The sequence below is a fragment of the Vidua macroura genome, chromosome 5 (genome assembly GCF_024509145.1).
Source record: "Vidua macroura isolate BioBank_ID:100142 chromosome 5, ASM2450914v1, whole genome shotgun sequence".
Classification (NCBI taxonomy): Eukaryota; Metazoa; Chordata; class Aves; order Passeriformes; family Viduidae; genus Vidua; species Vidua macroura.
In genome coordinates, this window is record NC_071575.1 from 19,588,795 (window position 1) to 19,608,915 (window position 20,121).

The window sequence follows — 20,121 nt, forward strand, 5'->3', positions numbered from 1 at the left end:
TTTAGAGACACCCAAGTGTCCTACTTATGCTGATGGGCAGTGGTCACCAGAGAGTTGTACCAAAATGACAGTGTCTGGAGGCAGGATTTATCTCCATGATTTCACTCACCACAGGTTGGTTGTAGTGTTCCAAGGACATAGTGACCACGTTGAGGCAGATGATGAAAGTGATGAAGATATCCAGATAGTGGCTGGTGCAGACCGAATGAATAAGGAGGCGTATATGGCAGTAGGTAGCATAGTACGGCAAACGCTGTGCCTCTTCAGTGGAAAGAGGGATATGGGCAGAGTTAGGAAGAAATTAGAAGAAAGAGAGAAATGGGTAAGAAACACTGAGGAGGGAGAAGGCATAAGCTTGGTGATAGGTATTGAAAGGAATTGGAATGTAGTTGGGAGAGAGAAAAACCAGAAAAGAATAGGTAAAGGACATAGGGAGGAAGGGGGGAAAATTAAAAACAAAAACAAAACAAAAAAAAAAACTCAAAAAACCAAAAGCCAAAAAACACTGAAAGAATAAATGGGGAATAATATGTAGGAAAAAAGACAAAGAATGGAATAATAGAAAAAAAATCTAGTAGACTGTGTTTGTGGGAATGGTGCTAAAGCAGCATTTCATGTCTTGACAAATTAAGATCACTTTTGATAAAAGGGAGCAGATGGTTCAAGGAGAAGCCCTGGGGTGTTATAGGAGAGAAGGGGAAAACTGGAGCAGAGGAAAGCAAAGCATGCCCATAGGCTGTGAATGGAAGTCTGGGTAGTAGGGATGATTTCCAGAAGCAAGTATGCTTCAGCAATTTTTATCTAAAGGTAACACAAAACAGGACAGAAACACTAGGAATAGGAGGTTTCCTTCACCACAGAGGGTTTGAGATCCCAAGGAGTGACACTCCAACACTAGGGTCACTGGGACACAAAACACAGGGTTCTTCCTCTTTTTTTTCCCCCCTCTTATTTAGATTTGAGTTTAAACACAAAGAATGGTCTGTCCAGGTTCTTCTTCAACGACCAGCTGAGCTGCAGGAAGCCCAGATGGGACTCTACCCCAAGTACAGGAAGCGTATCCATGTGTGCATACCCCATGCCAGCAATGCCTGTCAGCATGTGCACAGGGGTGTTTTTGGTACATAATCTCCTGAGGAGCAGGGTGCTAAAACCCTTCCCCAGTGCCTTCCCTGGAGTCCCAGCAGACCTCCTCAGCCACCCCTCTTCCCCAGACCGCCCCAGTGAGGTGTGTGGTGACACAGCAGTGGTGTGGGGAGGAAGGCTGAGAGCACGGCCACGAGCGATGGATTTTGGAGACCAGCTCATTGGGAAAGAAAAATAAGAGGAAAAGGTTTTTTTCAAAAAACCTTGGCCTACGAACCAACCAAACACTTAGGCTGTGCCTTACTCCTTCGCTTCTTCTCCAAGCGTCGCAGGCGCTTCTCCTCCCGCCGGCGCGCCTCCTCAGCCTCCTGATGCTGCCGGCACTTGTGGAAATTCTCCACCACCACCCCCACGAACATGTTGAGCACAAAGAAGCTGACGATGAGGAGAAAGGAGATGAAGTAGAGTAGCATCCAGGGGTTGTTGTTGATCACTGGCTGGAGTGGGAGGAGAACAGAGGCAGACATTGTCTTAGCAGTAGAGGAATAGGGATGCAGTGGGTGGCAGCCCAACAGATCCTGTATTTCAATACAAGGTATTGAAATAACCATGTGTGGGCCAGGAGGGAGCCAGCATGCCCAGAAAGAGACATGGCATTATTGGTTCTTCATTACAAATAGATAAAGGCCCACTGACCCTACCACAGACACCCACAGAATAGCCACAGCTACACTTCCTGCATGGACTAGAGAAGGCCATGGACCTGACCCCTTGCAAATAGGTGAGCAAAAGACTCAGAAGAGGCCTGGAAGGGACTCTTGGTTTGAAGGAGGTATCTGAAGCAGGATGTTAAAGGATGCTTCTGCCTTACAGGCACAGGGAAAGTGAAAAGGTCCTTTCACAAGAAAGTCTATGTACCTGCTGGTCAACAGCCACAGCATCGAGTCCATTATACATAATATTGACCCAGCCATCCTTGGAAGCCAGAACAAAGAGGGACATCAGAGCCTGCAACATATAAAACAAAGCTGATGTGAAGCAGGTGCATCTGGCAGGCAGGAAAAAAATATTGTGGGTTTATGCTCTAACACACACAACACTGAACTATTCTACTCTTTGTGTCTCTGCACACATCAAAACCCCTTTCTTTCCCCTGTGGAGGACAGGGACGGGGTGACAGGGAGCCATGTGCAGCCAGACCCACCAGAGGAGAGAGTTTGTGAAGAACATCATCTTCATGGCAGGAGAAAAGAGAAAATCAAGCTCTCTGCTGCCACCACTTTTCTTTCCCACTCATCCTGTAAGTGTCATTCTGATACCAACCCACTAGTGACACAGCTTCTGCATGGACATGCATGCCAAATAACTGCTCCTTCTGGCCCAGGCATTGGCTTTCCAGGCACTGCATCTGTTCCCTGGGGAGGAGACAAACCCTCTGTTGGGTTCCCATCAGAGGGAGGGGCTGTGGGCAAACTCACCTGTCCCAGATTGTCGAAGTTATACTTGTGGTGCACCCACTTGTAGTTAGCTGCCATGCAGTCAGACCGGTTGGTGATGTTCCTGATGTCGACCCCCAGGCAGTGGTAGAACTTGCCCTTGAAAAGCTGCAGGAGGGGAGTGACCCCATCAGTCCCTTTCCCCACAGGGTTTCCCATGCTCCCTGGGATGTACAGAAGCTGCCAAGATGCTGCATGGCCTGCAAGACTGCAAGCCACATAGAGCATGACAGGGACACCACCTACACAACGTACAGCAGGCTCAACCATTGCGAAGGAGCCAGGACCACCCTTGTAAGCTCACACTTGGCTTTTCAGCCTCCTCCATCGCTCCAGGCCAGCAGTGACTGTAAGCCCACCATCTGACAGCCCTTAAGGCAGTCTTTCTGGGTACAAAGGGAAAAAGTATCTTCTAATCAGTCCTCTAGAGTAATCTTCACTCCCTGCTTCCCAGTTACTGAGAGTGCTGATGGGAAAAGAAGATTTCATCTGAGGGTAAAGAACCAGAAAAAAACATCCTCTTCTTCTCATATATATTTTTTCACAAAGCTGCACTGCACTTCTGTGACTCTTCTGCCCAGGGCTTTTTTCCCCATATGGAAGGTACTGGATTGTGCATTTGTACAGATGCATCAGAGAAAACTAAGTATAGCGCATTCCCTGAGATGGAAGTAACGCCCACACCCTTGCTCCTCTGCAATGCAACAGCCAAAAATAAAGAGGATTAAATAAAAAAATTAAAGAAGTTTGTGGGTGGATTTAGGGCTCAGAGTGAGGGGGAGAAAGAGAGCTGACTGGGGGCAGGATTCATGTGAGCAGGCACTGAGCTGCTTGCCCTTGTGGGGTGACATGGATGGGTTCTGTGTTGCGCCAGCTCTGGGCTCTCGCTGTGACACTGACCCAAACCCTGACCCAGCTGCTGCCAGATGTGAGTGCTAACTCCTGTCTCTCATGTCCAGCAATGCCTGCACTTGCTGTGCACCTGTCTGTGCTTGTCAAAGGCTGTGTCATTATGCAGATGACTTGTGGAAGAGGGCAAACACAGAAAATTCACTGGCTTCCCTGTCTCTCCTGCTCTGCTTGGCTTCCTGTGTCTGTTATAGGACCTGGGGGTACAGGTGCCGATGGGGTGGGGGCTCAAGGGCTGTTTGATGGACAGTAACGACTTACCTGCACACCCAGGATGCCAAAGATGATGAAGAAAGCACAGCAGATGAGGACAATGTTTCCTATGGGTTTGAGGGAAGAAATGAGTGTCTCCACCACCAGCTTCAGACCAGGGGCTCGACTGATGACTCTGGAATGGAAGGAAGGGGAAGGGTGAAAGAGGGACAGGGCAGGGATGTTTGGCCTAAGCTAAGCATTTTCAGCAGCAGCAGACTCCCGTCTCCATGTGCAGTGATGCGTCAGTGGACATCCCTCCCCTGTGATCAAAAAACCTTTTCTCTCCCATGGATTTGTTCTTTTGTGAGGTACCTCCAGCATTAGACCCATATGGCTAAGGGGGACCTACTTGTGGCTTACTGCATGTTAAAGACCACACTTTGCCTGGGACAGCTGGATCTGACCCTGGGACCCCTCCTGGGGATAACCAATGGGAAGAGGGGGCCAAGCAGGGCTCGGTGGGGTTCTGACCGGAGGGGACGCAGGGTGCGCAACAACCGGAGCACTCGCAGCACCCCCAGGATTTTGGCACCGCCAGCAGAGGCCACTGAGACCACAATGTCAATGAGAGACACGAAGACCAAGAAGCCATCCAAAATGTTCCAGCTGCTGCGGAGATAAGCCTGGTCCCCAAAATACAGGCCGAGAGAGACCACCTGGAAGAGAGGAGAGAGAAGAGGGAGTTAAATGGCTCCAATGTTACCTGGTAGAGGGCAACTATGGAGAGAATGGGAGGAGGGGGAATAGATATCAACTCCTCATGACACTGAAGTGTCATCTCATAATCTTTTCCTTTCACCTGGGTGTTTGTGAAGGAAAACACCTTTTTTCTGCCTCCCTGAATAACATGACACTGTAGGGGACACACAGGAAACCTTTCTCTGCCATACCAGAGACTTGAGGAAAGTCTCCTGGTTCAGAGATCACCTGAGAGGTAAAGTCAGGCACCAAATCCACACAGTGGCTCTTAAAGGGGTAATTTGTTTGTCAGCAGTTCTCAAAAACAGTGGGTGCTACAGAAATTGGTGGCCATGGGGAGGTAATACATCCTGCAAATCACAGTCAAAATTCAAATATGAATTTTAAGGGTTTAACTTCCAGCACACAGTTTTAGGACTTTTCCCCAAATATGAGAATGGAATAACAAGGTTTTCTGATTGTTGCAAAGTACTTTGACATCTATTGAATAATTATCTCAACTTTGAGCATGTCATTAATATTGTTGTAATGTCCCCCATTCTTGCTCCAAGAGAAAGGGACTGGACATTTGACATTATTACAAAATCCATACTTGAATATCAGCTATCCTTCGTGAATACTAAGATCCAACTGGATCTAATGCCTATGATAAACATCTCCTATATGCCTAACAAGACCAGACTGAACCCCAGGCAGTATCTGCCTTTATAAAGTTAGAGGAAAAGACTGGCACACCAAAAAGATGAACACATTTTAAAAGGATGTTGAGCAAAGATGAACAGTGTTTCACACTGAAAAAAGGCTCTGAGATGTTCTTCTCCAGTAACTTACCTTCAGTGTCATCTCAGCTACAAAGATTGCTGTGAAAATGTAGTTGGACACAGTGAGAAAGATTCTTTCCTAGAAAAAAGATAAGCAAAAAAAAAAAAAAAGACCTTGAATGTATTTTTGACTACTTCTTGTTATTCTGTCAGTCCCCGCTGATGATCTTGATATTTTTGCATTCCTGTGAAGGGTCTGAAAGTTGATAAAATAAGGGAGAAGCCTTGGCAGAGGTCAGTGCTAGGCAGCTTTCAGCTCATATACCTTGGCTGGGACAGGATCCTACGCAGCTCTGCCAGACCATAGTGGATGAGATTTTTTTGCATCCTGCAGATCTGGTTTCAATGCAGCCTCTGCCCTTTTCTGTCAATGCTGCTCAGGCCTAACCTGCTGCACTGACCTGGCACTCCTTCCTGAAGAGTTGCTGAGCACAGACCACTGATTGTGTCCAAGTGCAGCAAAGTCTGGGAGTCAGCTAAGGCAGAAAAGCAGAAAAAGTAATTCCACTTGCCAACTTGAGCCACCTCCAAGATAGCTCAAGAGCAGCATACATGAATGATGATGTGCCATTCCTACAGCATGGAAGTTACTTCTATCTCTCAGTTCCACTCCTTGTCCTTTTTGCCATTCATCCCTTATATGCAGGTCCCTGGAGGAGACTCTTACTTTCCTAGACAGAAGGAACTAGGCTTTCTGTATTATAAACTGGGTTGCCTCATTATAAGAGCCTGCAGGGGAAACACATATTTATGTCAACTACTAATATTTCAGTATTTGAATAGATGAGTTGGAGCTGGTGTTTAATGCTGAAGTTCTTCCAGAGATCATACCAGTACCAGGAACACTCAGGAACCACTTACTGTTGGAGGTTCTGATAAAAAGTGGGTGACAAGCAATGGTTCTCACCGTGCTTCTGTGTTCAATCTGGGGTCTTTCCAGGGCAATGGTGATGCAGTTCAGGAAGATGAAGGCCAGCACAACATGGTCAAAGAGCTTGTGAGCAATGATGGTTTGGCAGAGGAGGCGAAACCTGCAAGAGAGTTCCAGTAGGCACCTGTGCCTCAGGCAGAATGGATTTAGGAGCAAAGAGGACACAGAATTAAGCATTCTGGCCAAAACTGTGCTCTGATATAGCAACTTTCCTATCTCTGATACAGATGTCCCTTGGAATGGCAATAGCCCAGGGTGGTAAATGGTCACACAGGGAGCCTGGAGCAGAGCAAGGGCAGAGCAATGTGCTGAACCTCCATTGATTTCTCCAGTGCTAGAGTAGTATCCTAACCACTATGACCCTGTGCTCCTCTCTTCCTTGTAAAGAGGCTGAATTCCAGTTTTCCTCCCAAAGTCACACTTTGTACCACCCCACAGCAAAGAGGCCACATACTGAAAGCTCAGGAGAGGCAGGTAGGTTGGCAGTTGTGGGGACCACACTTCTGGAAGACACTGTATACATTAACATAGGTGTCACACAGAGCAAAACGCTCTCCCCTATGACCTATAATGAAAGCCCTTTCTTTTCAAGGGGCAATATGCATGGGTGAGAATACTGTTAGCTGAGGTACATGGACATTTTCTCCTGGTGAGATCTCTATAGGAAGAATTCAAAAAATTTCCTTTTTTTTAGGCAAGAAGAATTCTAACTTTACCCTAAAAGATGTGATATAACTGCTGGTAAGTTGGTACTGGTACTGTAAATTAAATGAAGATTCTATTCCGGTACCAGGAGAGAAAATATCAGTATTATGGAGTCATCAATAATACATTCTTTATCCTCTTTGTGTTAACATTAGTATTCCCTGCCTTGCTTTGCTATAAATATTTATGATTACAGAAAATAAAAATGGGATGCTCCAAAGGGAGGGAAGATCACAATAGCTATTTAGGATGCTCAACTTTGCTTTCATTGCCACAATCTAGGAAAAGAAATGCTGTTTGGCTGTAGAAGGGACAACAGAGGAGAAAATATGCATTCTCAGCTGCTAAGTTTGAAGTTGCCACCTAGCATCAGGGGATACAGCCAGCAGAGCAACAGTATCTGCCCCATCTTCTCAACCCTCTCATGGCAAAAACTGCACAAACCTGTTCTGTGGAGAGAAGAGATATATGGACCAGTCTTCCCGTAACTCACACCAGTCTGGCTTATAGACTTCCATCATCTTCCGGATGCGAAAGCACAGGCTCTGTAGGGATTCAGCAGAAGCAATTGCCACTGGTCACCTTCCCACTTGCCTGAGAGAGACATTCTTCCTTTCACATCTGACTCAAATGCACCACTACCTGCTTTTCTTAATCCCTCGATTGAGAAAATCAACTCTAAAGTAGAAGTCATGGAAAAGAAGGTAGAAGCTGCTTTGCCAGGGCTTGTTTACCTCTTGGCATATGATTTCCTTCTAATGAAAAATAAAACTGCTGGTGCCCCTTCTAGAGTAGATACTGTCCCATGATGCCTTCTTAGAGGTGTTGGAGGGACTTTGTTACACAAGGGCAATGTTTTCTCCCTACCTCAGCTAAAAGAGAAGACAGAACAAGAAGGCTTTCTGTTGGCACTTGTGCTGAGAATTTCATACAGACATTTATATCTGTTCAAATTTCTACTGACCCTCCTCACTCCAATTTTTTCACTCTCTGATCTGCTCACAGATTGCTGTCCCCCAGGCTGATACCACAAAATCCACTTGTCTTGCCTGTGGTGCCTGTGCTTCCTGCTCTGGTCTGCTGATGTTCCCCACGCAAAACTCTCACTCTTGCACAGCCTGACCTCTCCTATCTTGTTGAAATCACTGGCTGCACTGCTCTGAAATAACAGCCCCTGAACGACCACACGTACGTCGCACATCTGCCTTCCTCCCACCATCCACCTGCCTTGCAAGCAGCCTAACAATGTGGTGTGAGCTTGTTTGTGCCTAGAAAGTCCTTTCTGCATTTAGTCCTCCAGCTGTCCTCCAGCTCTCCTAAAGCACTTTGGCAAGCTTTCCCTAAAGCTTTGCAAGCTTTCCCATCCACAACGCAAGAAGACTGAAATTTGAGGATGGATTTGGGGTATCCCAGAGCACTGTGATGTAACTCCAGGCTCCTCCAGCAAGCACTCACGTAATCTATTTCTTCATCATCCTCTCCCCGTTCTTTGTGGTTGTTCATCTTTGGGAAGATCTCCTTGACAATACTGGGCATTTTGCCATTGCAGTCCTGATGCTCACTGGCCCCAGGTGGTGCTCCCAGCCTATGGGTCACTCTGTGGCCAGAAGGGACCGAGGCCAACTCCAGCAGGTCACAGGAGCCTTTGTTATCCAGAGAGAGTGTCCGGCGGTGATGAAACACCCTTCCTGTCCCATCCGGTTCCCCATCTGCTGCCTTGTGCGTTTCCCCAGACAGGAGGGACTCGTGCTCAGCTGAGGGAGGTTTGTGTTTCAGGCTGTGTCCCCGGGCCAGGCTGTTCCAGCTGGAGCGACGGCTTCCCCAGGCTCCACTGCGGTTCCAGGCACCGTAGTAGGAACTGCGGGAGCTGGACTGTAAGGGAGTGGGATGGGGACTCAGTGACTCTGGGCACAAGGAGGGAGCATGTGATCCTCTCTCAGATCACAGACTGCTCCCTGATCCCCTAAGCCAGAAGGCTGCCATTTATCAGACACTGAGCAAGTTGCATGGTGGGAATTCAGCAGCAATCTAGGTAAATCTGACAATAAATTGGTAATGAGTTAGCAATGGTGTTGACTGTGATTACTTTATAGCACCATCTGTGTGCAAAGCACTTTCAGTGAAGGTAAGTAATAAAGCCAAAGGCCAGGTGCCTGATACTGTTACTTACACCAGCACAGAGCAAGAGTAAAGTTCTCAAAGAATCTGACTGGCAGCTTTTTATACAGTGCGCTGGGATTAAGGATAACACAAGGTACAGGGTGATGGATCATCTGACACACCATCTTTGAGTCCAGTCTTAGTAAAAGAGAGAAATGAGAGAAACAGGCTTGTTGGTTACAGCCTAGTCCAACCACATTAGCAAGGTATTATGTATCACATGGCTGCTAGCACTCCCTGTTTGGAAATAACAGGGGCATGAACCCTTTAAGCACCAAGGCACTCCCCAGAGCTGTGTATCCCAGTGGGGAGAAAGCCCAGAAGCTGATGTTACAAGGTGGGCAGGTCTGAGAGACACTGGTTAGACAAACCTGCATGCTTGGGGAAGTGCTATGGGGCAGCAGAATCTGCCACGGGGAGCTCAAAGACAAGATTTCCACTGTTACAAAAGCTCTGATAAAATCCCATCTGTAATGGGACTTGGTGGTTCTGGCATCACTTCTTAAGGCAACATTTTGCATCCTTCACTCTAGGAGAACGAGGAAAAGGCAGGGAAGAAAAACATGTTCCACTGTAAGAGGGAGATTGTCTTCTTAGTGTTCTCCCTCTCCCACACTTAAAGGAATATATATAACTAACCTGGAAGTAGACTTCAAAATCTGGAAATTTAGAAAAATAATGTGAACTGATCTGGATTCTAAAGACAGGCAATGCAGTTATGTTAGAAGCCCACAGCAGCAGGGCAATCCTTCTCAGAAATCCCCAGATGACAGCAGAAAACCAACAAAGTGCTTGGCCTTCAAAGGAAGGGTATGACACGCATTTATACTCCCTCACTCACCAAGGACCGCTGGTCATAAGTCATTCTTCCCAGGGACATAACACTGCTTTTCCGGGAGCCAACGGCAATGCGGATCTGGTCAAGTTGCAGTGAGTTGCATGAAGAGTTGGTGACCCCCCCAGGAGCCATTGGTGGGTTGGAAGAGGGCAAGGATGGGTCCAGGTGCCCATTAGGTGTCACAGGAATTGCACAGAGCTTGGGATCTAAGTGGAAAGATGCAGAAAGAAGAATGAGGAAAGAAGAAGTTGGGTTCCTCACTATCCAGTGACTGTTTTGATGCCTAAACAGTTTAGCATGTTAACAGCAGCTAACAGATTGTTAGCCCTTTAGCACCAATCAACATCAGTTTCTCTAATTTAGGGTGTGGTGACAAAGGCAGTGCAAGCTGGGAAGGCTTTAAAGTAATTTCATCAGCCTCCAAAACCAACCACGTCTCTTCTTGGGGACAGACAGACGAGCAGAGTGGTGGCCAGGCAGCCTCAGACTGACAGGCAGAGCATGAAGGCAAACAGAGGGACAAGAGTGTGCTTCTGCACGCCAAGAGCAGACACCAGCACCTTCAGGTCTGAACAAATTCCACCAGTTGTCAGATTGGCTCCTTAAAGCAGTAAGGCTGAAACATTGGGCAAGAGACTAAGATGTAGGGTTAGCCACAGCCATCCATGTTCTGAAGTCACCTTAAAATTCCTGCAATCATACTGCATACAAAAACTGCATCCCAGTCTATCCTACTACACTTTGCCTTCTTCAAATGACCGATCCTTGACCTTTAAGATCCAGGATACTTTTGAGGCAAATCTTAAGTCCTGTAGATGACCATCAGCATTTTTTGAGATGCATGGAAAGGACAGGGTGTTGAATTTTAATGCCTGAAAGGACTGGAGCAATAATTTTTGTTTTACTTATTGCATAATAAAGGTCACCTATCCACATTTGCATGACAGACAGCCATGAGTCCACTAACACCTCTGTAACCTCTTCCTCCTCTGCCATCTCAGGGGTTTGACTGCTTGCATTCAGCACAAGCTCTGATATGGTGCAGCTATGTAACTCAGAATAGGACTGCTTTGAAAAGAGCTAAGTTGCAGGAAAACACTGTGAGCCAAAAACTGGAGCCACTGCTCCCTGCTGTGGGAGCTGCATTTATGCTTAGAAATGTGCCCATGGTGCTTGTCTGAGTTGTGCTGTGAGTATGTTTGTGCCTGTCCTTGCACCTTGCTGATCCTGATCTTGTCTTGCTGACTGGACTTCTTGGCTTGACTTTAGACCTTCCTCACCCCTGTGGGCTTGCCTGGTAATTACCAAAACATTGGCAGACCCTTACTAGTGTCAGTGGGCCTGCTCTGCTCACCTTTTGCAAGAGTGTGCAGCGTGGCCCCTGCCCTCCTGCCTGGCTCTCTGTCCCTTCAATTCCTGGCTCACCATCCATTGCAGAGCAAGCTATTCTCACTGCTCCCTGCCACCAAGTCCTGTTTGAAGTATAATACTTCTTGTAGAAAGACTTTCAGTCTTTGAGGGATAGAGACCTTACCAGGTGGTTTGTACTCAGGTTGTTCCCACTGTTAATTATCTCTCCTTGAAAATATATGGCTTTTTTTCAGCCTGAATTTGTCTAGCTTGAGTTTCCGACCTTTCCAATCTCATTATGCTTTTTTCTGCTCAATTAAAGAGCTATCTACCACCACAACCCCCTCCTTCTGGTCCACAAGTACAGAGACAGTGATCAAGTAACTTTCCTGATTTCTCTAAGCTTCATTAGTCTCTCACTATGAGGCAAGGCTTTCAGATTTGCCTGAGTCCTTTTATCCCCTCTCCAAATGTGGGTTTCAGATTTGGATACAGTGCTCCTGAAATAGTGACCCTGAAGATAATCAGAGACAGCCTCACTTCTCACTTGCAGTTGCTGTTCTGGAGGTCATTCAAAAACTGTTCCACTTAGCTACCACATTCCTCAGGATGCCAACATGTCTCTGTTTTTCCACAAATAACCACAAACTGGCATAAAGTTCAAAATAAAAACTGGCAAGTTCTCAGAAGTGGGAGTAAATTTTCTGCAGAATCTGCTTTTAGGTTTCTCACCAAACAGCAGTAGGACACAAGCAAATAAGACTGCTTGAGCTATTGTACCTGAGCCTTCCTGGACCTCTTGGAATTGATCAAACTCCTCTATGTTTGAAGAACTCTGATCTTCATCTGAGTATGACCGGTTGGCATCACCCTGGAACACACACATTTAGAAGTTGGAAACTCAAACAGAAAAAAACATTTGGTTTTGTCTTTCATTTCTAGAATAACTGCAAAATTGTCCTTGGCAGTCAGGCATCCAGTGTGATCACTGGAAAGAGTCTTCTGTGATTTGGGATGGCTGATAGACTGCGTTGCTGCTTTTGGATGGGTAAAGGGCTTACCTTAAGGTAGGTTCTGTTATATTACACAGAACAGAAATTGTGAATCCCCTTCCAGAGATCCTCTTTCCTTGCAAGGATTAACACTAGGTTTTTTTGGTGTTTTTTTTCTTTTTTTCTTTTTTTTTCTTCTGTTTAATGGAATACTACCCTAACAAGGGTTATTTCATGAGTGAAATTAAAGAGGGGTGATACTTCGTAAGTCCTCCAGTCCAGTATCCTCAAAGTGTCACAAAGGATCCCTTTTTAGCCCCTCTATTCCTCTTCCTGATGAAGCCTTGGTGGCAGCTCACCTCAGCCTGGAATCCCTCCACAAGAATGGCCACCAGAAGATTGAAGAGTACATAATTGCCAAATGTCATGAGAGCCACAAAGTAGAGGGAAGCCCATGGTGAGGTGGAGGCCATGCCATTATAGAGTACAACATTCCAGTCCTCCTGGGTTAGGATCTGCAAGAGAGGACGATAAAGTCAGAAAACATGAAGGAAGAACATGAAGTGTATTCCCAGAAAAGGACAGTCAGAGAATACACATCAGGACCAGATCAGGCCTCTGAACTTCCCCATTAACACACACCCACTGTCACTGTCCAGCTGTGGCACTGCACCAAAAACCTCAACTGAGCAAGAAGAAACAAGAACAACCATTAGGACAGTCGTGTGCTGAGGTGAGAGTGTTAAACTTGGGAGTTGCCACAACAGGAGTGACCTTTGCACACCGTCTCCAAGGAAGGAGGAAGGTCCCCTGTTTGAGATATACACCAGTCATTTGGTTCCAATATGCAATTGTTCTTCCTCCACAACCTTTTGTGCTGTCAGGAGTGAGTGCAGTGCTCCTCAGTGAGGAAAAAGCATCTCCTGATCCTCTTCACTTTGCCCTGGCCCACCCATAGAGAGCAAAGTGGGCTTACCTGGAAGACAGTAACGATGGCCCACAGCAGGGAGTCAAAATTCTTCCGGTCAGGGACTGTATCTCCTGTGTCTGTCCTGAGGCTGAACTTGCAACCAAAGATGTGCATTCCCAGGATGCTTTGGAACAAGATGATGTCAAATGTAAATATCTCTGCCACCACAATGAACTCATCAGAGTAATTCTCTTCTGAAAATCTAATGCAATATCATAGCAGCAAGGGATACAACAACACAGCAGACCACTTGGAGCTATCTGTGAAGAAGGAACTACATATTGCAACCCTGTAGGTCACCAAAAACTTTGCTTTCCATCTGTGCTGACTCAGAGCTCACATATTGCCTTCAACCTGTCAGAAAGATCTGTCCTCTCTATTGTCCTTTCTACTCTCATATGTCTTCATCTTGCTATCAGGGCTTCCATGGCATGCACAGACAAACTTTCTTGGTTGCTTCCTGCTGCTCTTCTGCCAGAATCAGCCTCCAGACTGAACTGTTCCTGTAGCTAGTGCTGATTAGCAGGAGACTTCACCTATCCTGCAATGGGACATTATGTTCAATGTCTGCATTTGCTGGCAGCATTTCACTGCCCCATCCAGGCCAAAATCCTCAGCTGCTGAATCCAATTTAAGGCAGGAGCAAGTTCAGCCCTTATGAAAAAATAAATATTTGTCAGTACTGTCTTGGCCTGGAGCAATGGGCAAGATAAGTTATGTAGTCATGCTCTGAAGCTGCTGTCCTTATGAGCCGCACAGTGCCACTCCAGAACACTGTGAGCTGACTGCCTGCTCACCTGAATATGAAGATGAAGAGCATGAGGAGCATGCAGAAGGTGGCTACATTGTCCATTGTCTTCATCAGCACCACAAGCTGGCGGCGCAGCGCCGGCATGAAACGCACCAGCTTCAGCACCCGGAGGAGTCGGAATGTCCTCAGCACAGAGAGGCCCCCGTCTGCCTGGCCAATGATCTCCCAGATGCTGTGGTCCAGAAAGGCATGGGAAGTACAAGGGAAAAAACAAAATACAAGTGAAGAAACAGAAGAAAACAAGGAATAACAATGCTAAGTCTTCACCTTGGCATTGGCAGTACAAAGGGGTGAGAGAGAAAAATCTATCTGAGCAAGGCAGAAGTATAACTACAGGCTTATCCTTGTATGTTGAAAGCTGCATTTATGCCTTAAGAAGATGAATGTGGCAGTACATGTTGCAGGAGTGAAGAAAGGTTTGCAGCATCAAATTCCAGCAAGACAAGTTCTTCTATCACACTTCAAACCTTTGTAACATCTTCAATTTGTGCATTTTCAAAATATTTCACAGCTAATATTTGTTGTGAACTTAACAAGGCAGTTGCAACTGCCTCCACTCTACAGAGGAGAGAACTAAGAGACAGAAATGCTGTGTGGCTTACATAGCACCAACACCAAGTATTGGGAAAAGACATCTTGGTCTCCCAGTCCTTGGCCTTGTACATCAGCCCAGCTCCTCTCATTGTAGCTGCTAAATCCTTTTTGAAATAGTATGCAAGCTCTGTGGTACTATTTTATGTGTGTATTCCAGCTGATCCCCAAGGCCCTTGTCACCTGATGATGACGATGATACTGTCAAAGATGTTGTAGGGGTTGCGAAGGTAATCAAAGAGACCAAAAGCAGCAAGTTTCAGGATCATCTCCAGGGCAAACATGCTTGTAAAGACAACATTGCTGATCTCCAAGATGTTGGTCAATTCCTCTGGCTAGAGAGAATGCAAATTCAGAGAGTCAGAACTGGAAGAGCCCTGAAATTATGGGAAATAAAGTGTTACCCTTCCCAGGGAACAGGGTTGGTAGGGAGTTGTAAATTTCCATTTACTGGAATGGAGTGGAGCTGGATAGTGACACTTGCACTCCAATTCCTTTGCAGATTTGCTACCTTCATCACAGATTAGACCCCTAACAACTTTTTTTAATAGAAGCGATCAGGAGCCTCACAGCCATTCAACAGCCAAGGCTGACCAAGCATCTCCCACCTCCCACCCCATATCTCATTACCCTGGCTAAAGGCTGCTTTATTTTGGGCAAAGGACTTGAGTATTTCTTGAAGGAGAACAAAACTGGCTGATTTGCAGTCAACCTCTTCCTTCAAGAATTTCTTCCTCCTCAGGTTTCCACAGGTAGCTGGCACGTCTTTTTTTTTTTTTTTCCTTTGAAATTTGGAAAATATTTAAATGACTGGAAAACAGTTCCCCATCTTCTTCTTAAACATCACTGCACCAATCTGCCCCTTTCCTCTCTATTTTTTCACTTCCCCATTTTTCCCTCCCCCTTTCCCCACCAAACCCTTGTATGCATTAGTTTCCTGGTCTTGCTCCATCAGTCTTATGCCTCTATCCTCAGAGTGGTCTCAATAATTTCCCAAGGAAATATTGAACTAGACAAGGCAACAGCAAGGAGGACCACACTGCTGAAACCTACCTGTAAGGGACAGGGAGAAAAGGACAGGGTGAAGAATACAGAGAAATGGACAGAAAGAGGAGAAAGACAAGTGCACTATGGTGAAAAATCCAAGAATGAAACAAGATGACTGTTGAAAAATAAAGAGGGTGCATCTTCCCTTGCATTGGTCTGAGCTGTGCCTGGCCACCAAGCCACTCTTTTAAGCATCACGTAAAATGGATGGGAACAAGAAAACTGCAAATGCCTGTTGCAGAGAGCAAGAGAGGACAGACATTCCTGGCACTGCAGAAATGAAAAAGTGAGTCCCTGCAGGTCAGAGCCAATATTTTTAGCATTAAATCAATATTAGTGCCCACGAGGAAGGGAAGTCATGGTCTCTTCCCATGGTCTGCAAAATTGCTGTTTTGCTGAAGGGTGGCCTTTGCATTGGCCATGCCTGTTACCTATACAGCTGGTGGAAAGGGAAGTGAGGGAGGAATGCAGTTCTGGTTCTGGCTCTCTGCCTGAAGCTGGGGTCTGCTTTAACCCCTGCTCTGAGGCCCCCAGGGGCCAAGGTCCTTCCAGGTGAACAAATGAACTGGAAACTGCTCCTCACATCTCTGTCTTCCCATGACCTTTGTTAATTTTTTGCACTCCTCACTGCAGGTTTTTGTTAAAATAGTCCATGTCTTTAAAGTGAAAAAAGTGGAGATAGATCCATTTCCATCCATAGTTACATCTGAAAAGCAAAACCACCTTGTAAATGATGGAGGAAGGAGTGGAGATAAGAGAAGTGAGAGAAGGAATGAACAAGTGCATGTGGGAAGGGAGAGATGAAGATCACTTCACCAAGACCCAGCAGTAACAGTTGCTGAGAACATGAGGTCTATATGTTAAACTAAGGTGCCAATTTCAGTCTGAATCAAACCATTATGTCAGTGAAAATAAGCAATGCAAAAAAGCAATGGGTTATGATGGTGGCTTATCCTTCTCTCTGCTTTCCATACATTCTCTCATGCTCTTGTAGGGAGCAACTGGTGTTTGAAAAACCATGCTTGCATCTTGCTTGTGGAAAGGGTCATCTGTTCCTCTGTCTCTCCTTCCCTCTTTGACATCTGTTTCTCTAGTCAATCCTCACCTGTTAATCTGTTTCTAATAGACCATCAATTAGCCCCAGCAAAGCATCCTTCCTAGACAGAGGGAGAGGAAAGACTGGGCAGAGATAAAAGCAGAAAAAGAGAAATAATAAAAAAAACAAAGCTGGAAAAGAATTAAACTCACTAGCACCCACAAGAAGTAGAGAATGAAAGAGTTGTTTTAAATAGTGTAGCAAAGCAGTAAATGCTGGGAAAGGAAGAGCAACACAAAAGAAATTAACTCAGGAAGAAAAAAGGTGATAAAGAGGAGCCAGATGGAGAGGCACTAAGGCAGATCCAGCATTGCAGCCCTTTCGGGAGATAGAGCTAACTTGGCAGAGTGCAAAGAGCCGTCAGCTGGGGGCCAAGGCTGCAGGGTGGGGTTTACCAGGGGTTGTGTCCTGTGTGGAGATGACCTTGTTCCTAGGGCAGGGTGGGTGGGAGTGACAATGGATGAGGCAGGTGTCTGGGACTCGGCTGGTGCAGGGGACCCTTCTCTGGCCAGGGAAGTGTGAACTTGATGAAGAGGACAAGCAAAGGGGAAAACTGGTTCTCTCCTTTTCTTCCTATGAACACATGGGCTCTCCAACATAGTGGATGTGTCACCTTGCAGTTGTGAGGTTTCCCCAGGCTCCCACAGAGAGCATTCAGGCATTCAGCATCTAAACCCTTCCTCCTCCCAGGTTTACCTAGAAACTGTAAATTGAAGAATCTCTAAGGAAAGAACTGAGCTCAAGGCTGCTTTAGTCCAAGAAAAAGAAAGGAACACCAGAAATCTCCCCACAAGTAGTCTGTTCACATTGCCAAGACAGGACAGACTGATTTATTTACCCATCACACTAGAAGTGAAATTTGAACATAATCATGGGAGCTGAGTATTGGGATAAGGAGGGTGGCTTGAAGGGGCAGAGATCCCAGGGGGCAAGGTATGTCCATAGCCAGTGTTTTAACCAGAATGGTTAATCTATCCTGTGTATGGATCTCTTACCCAATCCCTGAAACAATCTAATTCACATCATTGTGGAATAAAGTCCTCAATCTCTAACAATGTAGATCAAATACTGAGAGTTAAAGATAAGATTCAGATTTACTTCAGCACTCCTGTCCCATGATCAGAAACTAGAACTGGGGCAATAGAGGGCAGCAGCTCAGCTTTTTTCTCCCTTTTAGTTTCTCACTAACTTTGGAACTCTTTTGCCAGATTTGACTGAAAATATAATTAGTCCATTATCTGGCAGCAGACAGAAACTCCTGCATCATAGGAAAGGCTAAGAAAATACAGATCACCATGAATCCCCCGCAGGAAAAGTTTCTCCTAACCAGGAGTAAATTTGCAACTGTCTAGGAACTGAAGAGTAATTGATGTGACCTATGCAGACCAGCCCTACTGAACCTACACATCACCGCCTCTGTGATGAGAACATGAAAAAGAAATATTCCATAAAGACGTCTCTCCAGCCTGTCTATTTTTACTCACAATTTCAAAGTCACTTGGCAAAAATTAGAAGAGCCATAAAAATCAGCTATGGAACATACCAAATTTTACATAAGTTTAATCACCACCCCACAACCAATGCAGGATTATGTGACTGTTATACTCTGGTTCTACAAGGCTGAGGTAGCATGGTTTCATCCACCACTCCAGGGAGACTGTTCCATCCTCACTAAACATCAGTATGATGAGCTGGCTTGGACATTTGTCAAATGTTTCTGACAAGGAGCAAATAACAAAAAGAGAAGCAATAACTGTAAAATACGAACTTGTGAATGCAGTAAATGCTGGTATAAAGGGAAATCACACAGGCTAAAAGATATGAAGGTACTGATTCACAGGATGGGTCTAGTTAGGAAACGGGATCATCATCTAATCCACACAGAGAGACCTCATAAAGTACTGATCTAAAGTATGAAAGAAAACTGTAAGTACATACTGGAGAAGATAAAACAAGTCACTCAGCAGTTGTCTAAAATGGCTGCTAATGGCAGAGAGGCTTGAGTCCAACAGGCCATTCAAGAAATACATGATGAGAAAGGCAGATTCAGCTGGGACAAGCTTTTCATTCTCATGCTGAATAAGGGAGAAAAGTCAGCAGCACCAGACCCACTGTGAATATTAAGAAAAAAGTAAGCCTCTTAAAAGAATTCTTCTGGACAGCCACAAGAATCTAATATTTTCTACACTGGATTTTAAAAATAGACATTTCCAAATAGAGGCAGATCTGAAGAACTGCTAAAACTATTTCAAGCAGGACAAAGCTTGAAATGATGGGGCTTGGCTTATGCAATGTCTCAGCAATATCTAAAGGCCTAATACTGAGAATATTACATGGTGTATCGCACACTGATGGATTTAAATAAACATCGCTATTTACAAAAGATATCTTGTTATAAGATCATGGATTAAAAATGACTCATAGAAATGCAGTTTCTCCTAAAATGAGTTGATTTCCCTCACAGGAAATATATATGCAGATGGAAACTGTCTTGGCCACACAATCAGGACAGGGTGAAGGACTGAATGAATAAGCCAAACGAAGCCAAATTCCAAGGTCATTTGAATATGAGTAAAGTTATTTGAGTTTTTAAGGTTAAGTCTCCTGGAAGAAAACCACCATGAATATTAAACCCCTGAATTATAACAAACAGTTTAAATTCATGTCTTTCTGTCTGTTGGTCAAGACCGGGCAGCACTCACGCATGTGCTCTGTCCCCTGCGTTGCTGTGTTTATAAGCCTGAAACTTGTGCCTCACCCCTTAACCTGATGGCTGTGGGTGCTTTGGTCAGCTTGCTGGTGAGCAGCCCATGATAAGGTGGAGTGGCAAGTTGCTGACACAAGTGAGCTGCCCAGCCAGGTATGTCCCTGGAGAGTGGCTGGGCTTGTGATATCCCATGTACCAGAAAATAAAAGCTCAAGAGGTCTCCACAGAGATTAGCTCTGGGTGAGAAGACATCACATGATGAAATAGCTGAAGCAACAGAAGCTTCTTCAGTCATAGGATGGCGTCACCCTGCAAATCACAGATCCTTCTGGGCAGAGGGGCTTTGCTGGATTTTGTTCTGTGAAAATTTGTGCTTTTGGGAGAAAAGACAATAGGAAAAAGAGAAAGAAAGGAGAAATAAGTAGGCAATTAAGCATCAGCCTAAGGTATACTGATGGCATGGTTTGAGAAAAACTTGAGGAGACAAAAGGGAGGTACAAATGTCTGTATGCTTCTGAGTTGACTGCTGACAGAAAAGAACCCAAAATTCATGGTATGGTTTGAAAATGTTTCAGTCTTGTTGTACCAGGATAACAGAATTGAGTACACATTTTGAATAAACAGGCTGCACCACCTTTTTCAGTTATGATCAGTTTG

The 20,121-nt window shown here is 45.4% G+C and overlaps 1 protein-coding gene across 1 annotated transcript in view; it reads right to left on the minus strand.

Annotated features, from left to right (window-relative positions):
• CACNA1I (calcium voltage-gated channel subunit alpha1 I) overlaps positions 1–20,121 on the minus strand; it is an 85,250-nt gene that overhangs the window by 19,424 nt on the left and 45,705 nt on the right. Inside the window, exons 9-24 of the mRNA XM_053977999.1 lie at positions 14,798–14,949; positions 14,010–14,195; positions 13,219–13,336; positions 12,602–12,757; positions 12,031–12,121; positions 9,904–10,106; positions 8,358–8,774; positions 7,347–7,447; positions 6,174–6,297; positions 5,277–5,345; positions 4,218–4,402; positions 3,753–3,879; positions 2,565–2,690; positions 2,005–2,094; positions 1,391–1,583; positions 110–261 (exon numbers count right to left, since the gene is read on the minus strand). Coding sequence (XP_053833974.1) covers positions 110–261; positions 1,391–1,583; positions 2,005–2,094; positions 2,565–2,690; positions 3,753–3,879; positions 4,218–4,402; positions 5,277–5,345; positions 6,174–6,297; positions 7,347–7,447; positions 8,358–8,774; positions 9,904–10,106; positions 12,031–12,121; positions 12,602–12,757; positions 13,219–13,336; positions 14,010–14,195; positions 14,798–14,949 — 2,490 coding nt within the window. The remainder of the gene's footprint in view (positions 1–109; positions 262–1,390; positions 1,584–2,004; positions 2,095–2,564; positions 2,691–3,752; positions 3,880–4,217; positions 4,403–5,276; positions 5,346–6,173; positions 6,298–7,346; positions 7,448–8,357; positions 8,775–9,903; positions 10,107–12,030; positions 12,122–12,601; positions 12,758–13,218; positions 13,337–14,009; positions 14,196–14,797; positions 14,950–20,121) is intronic.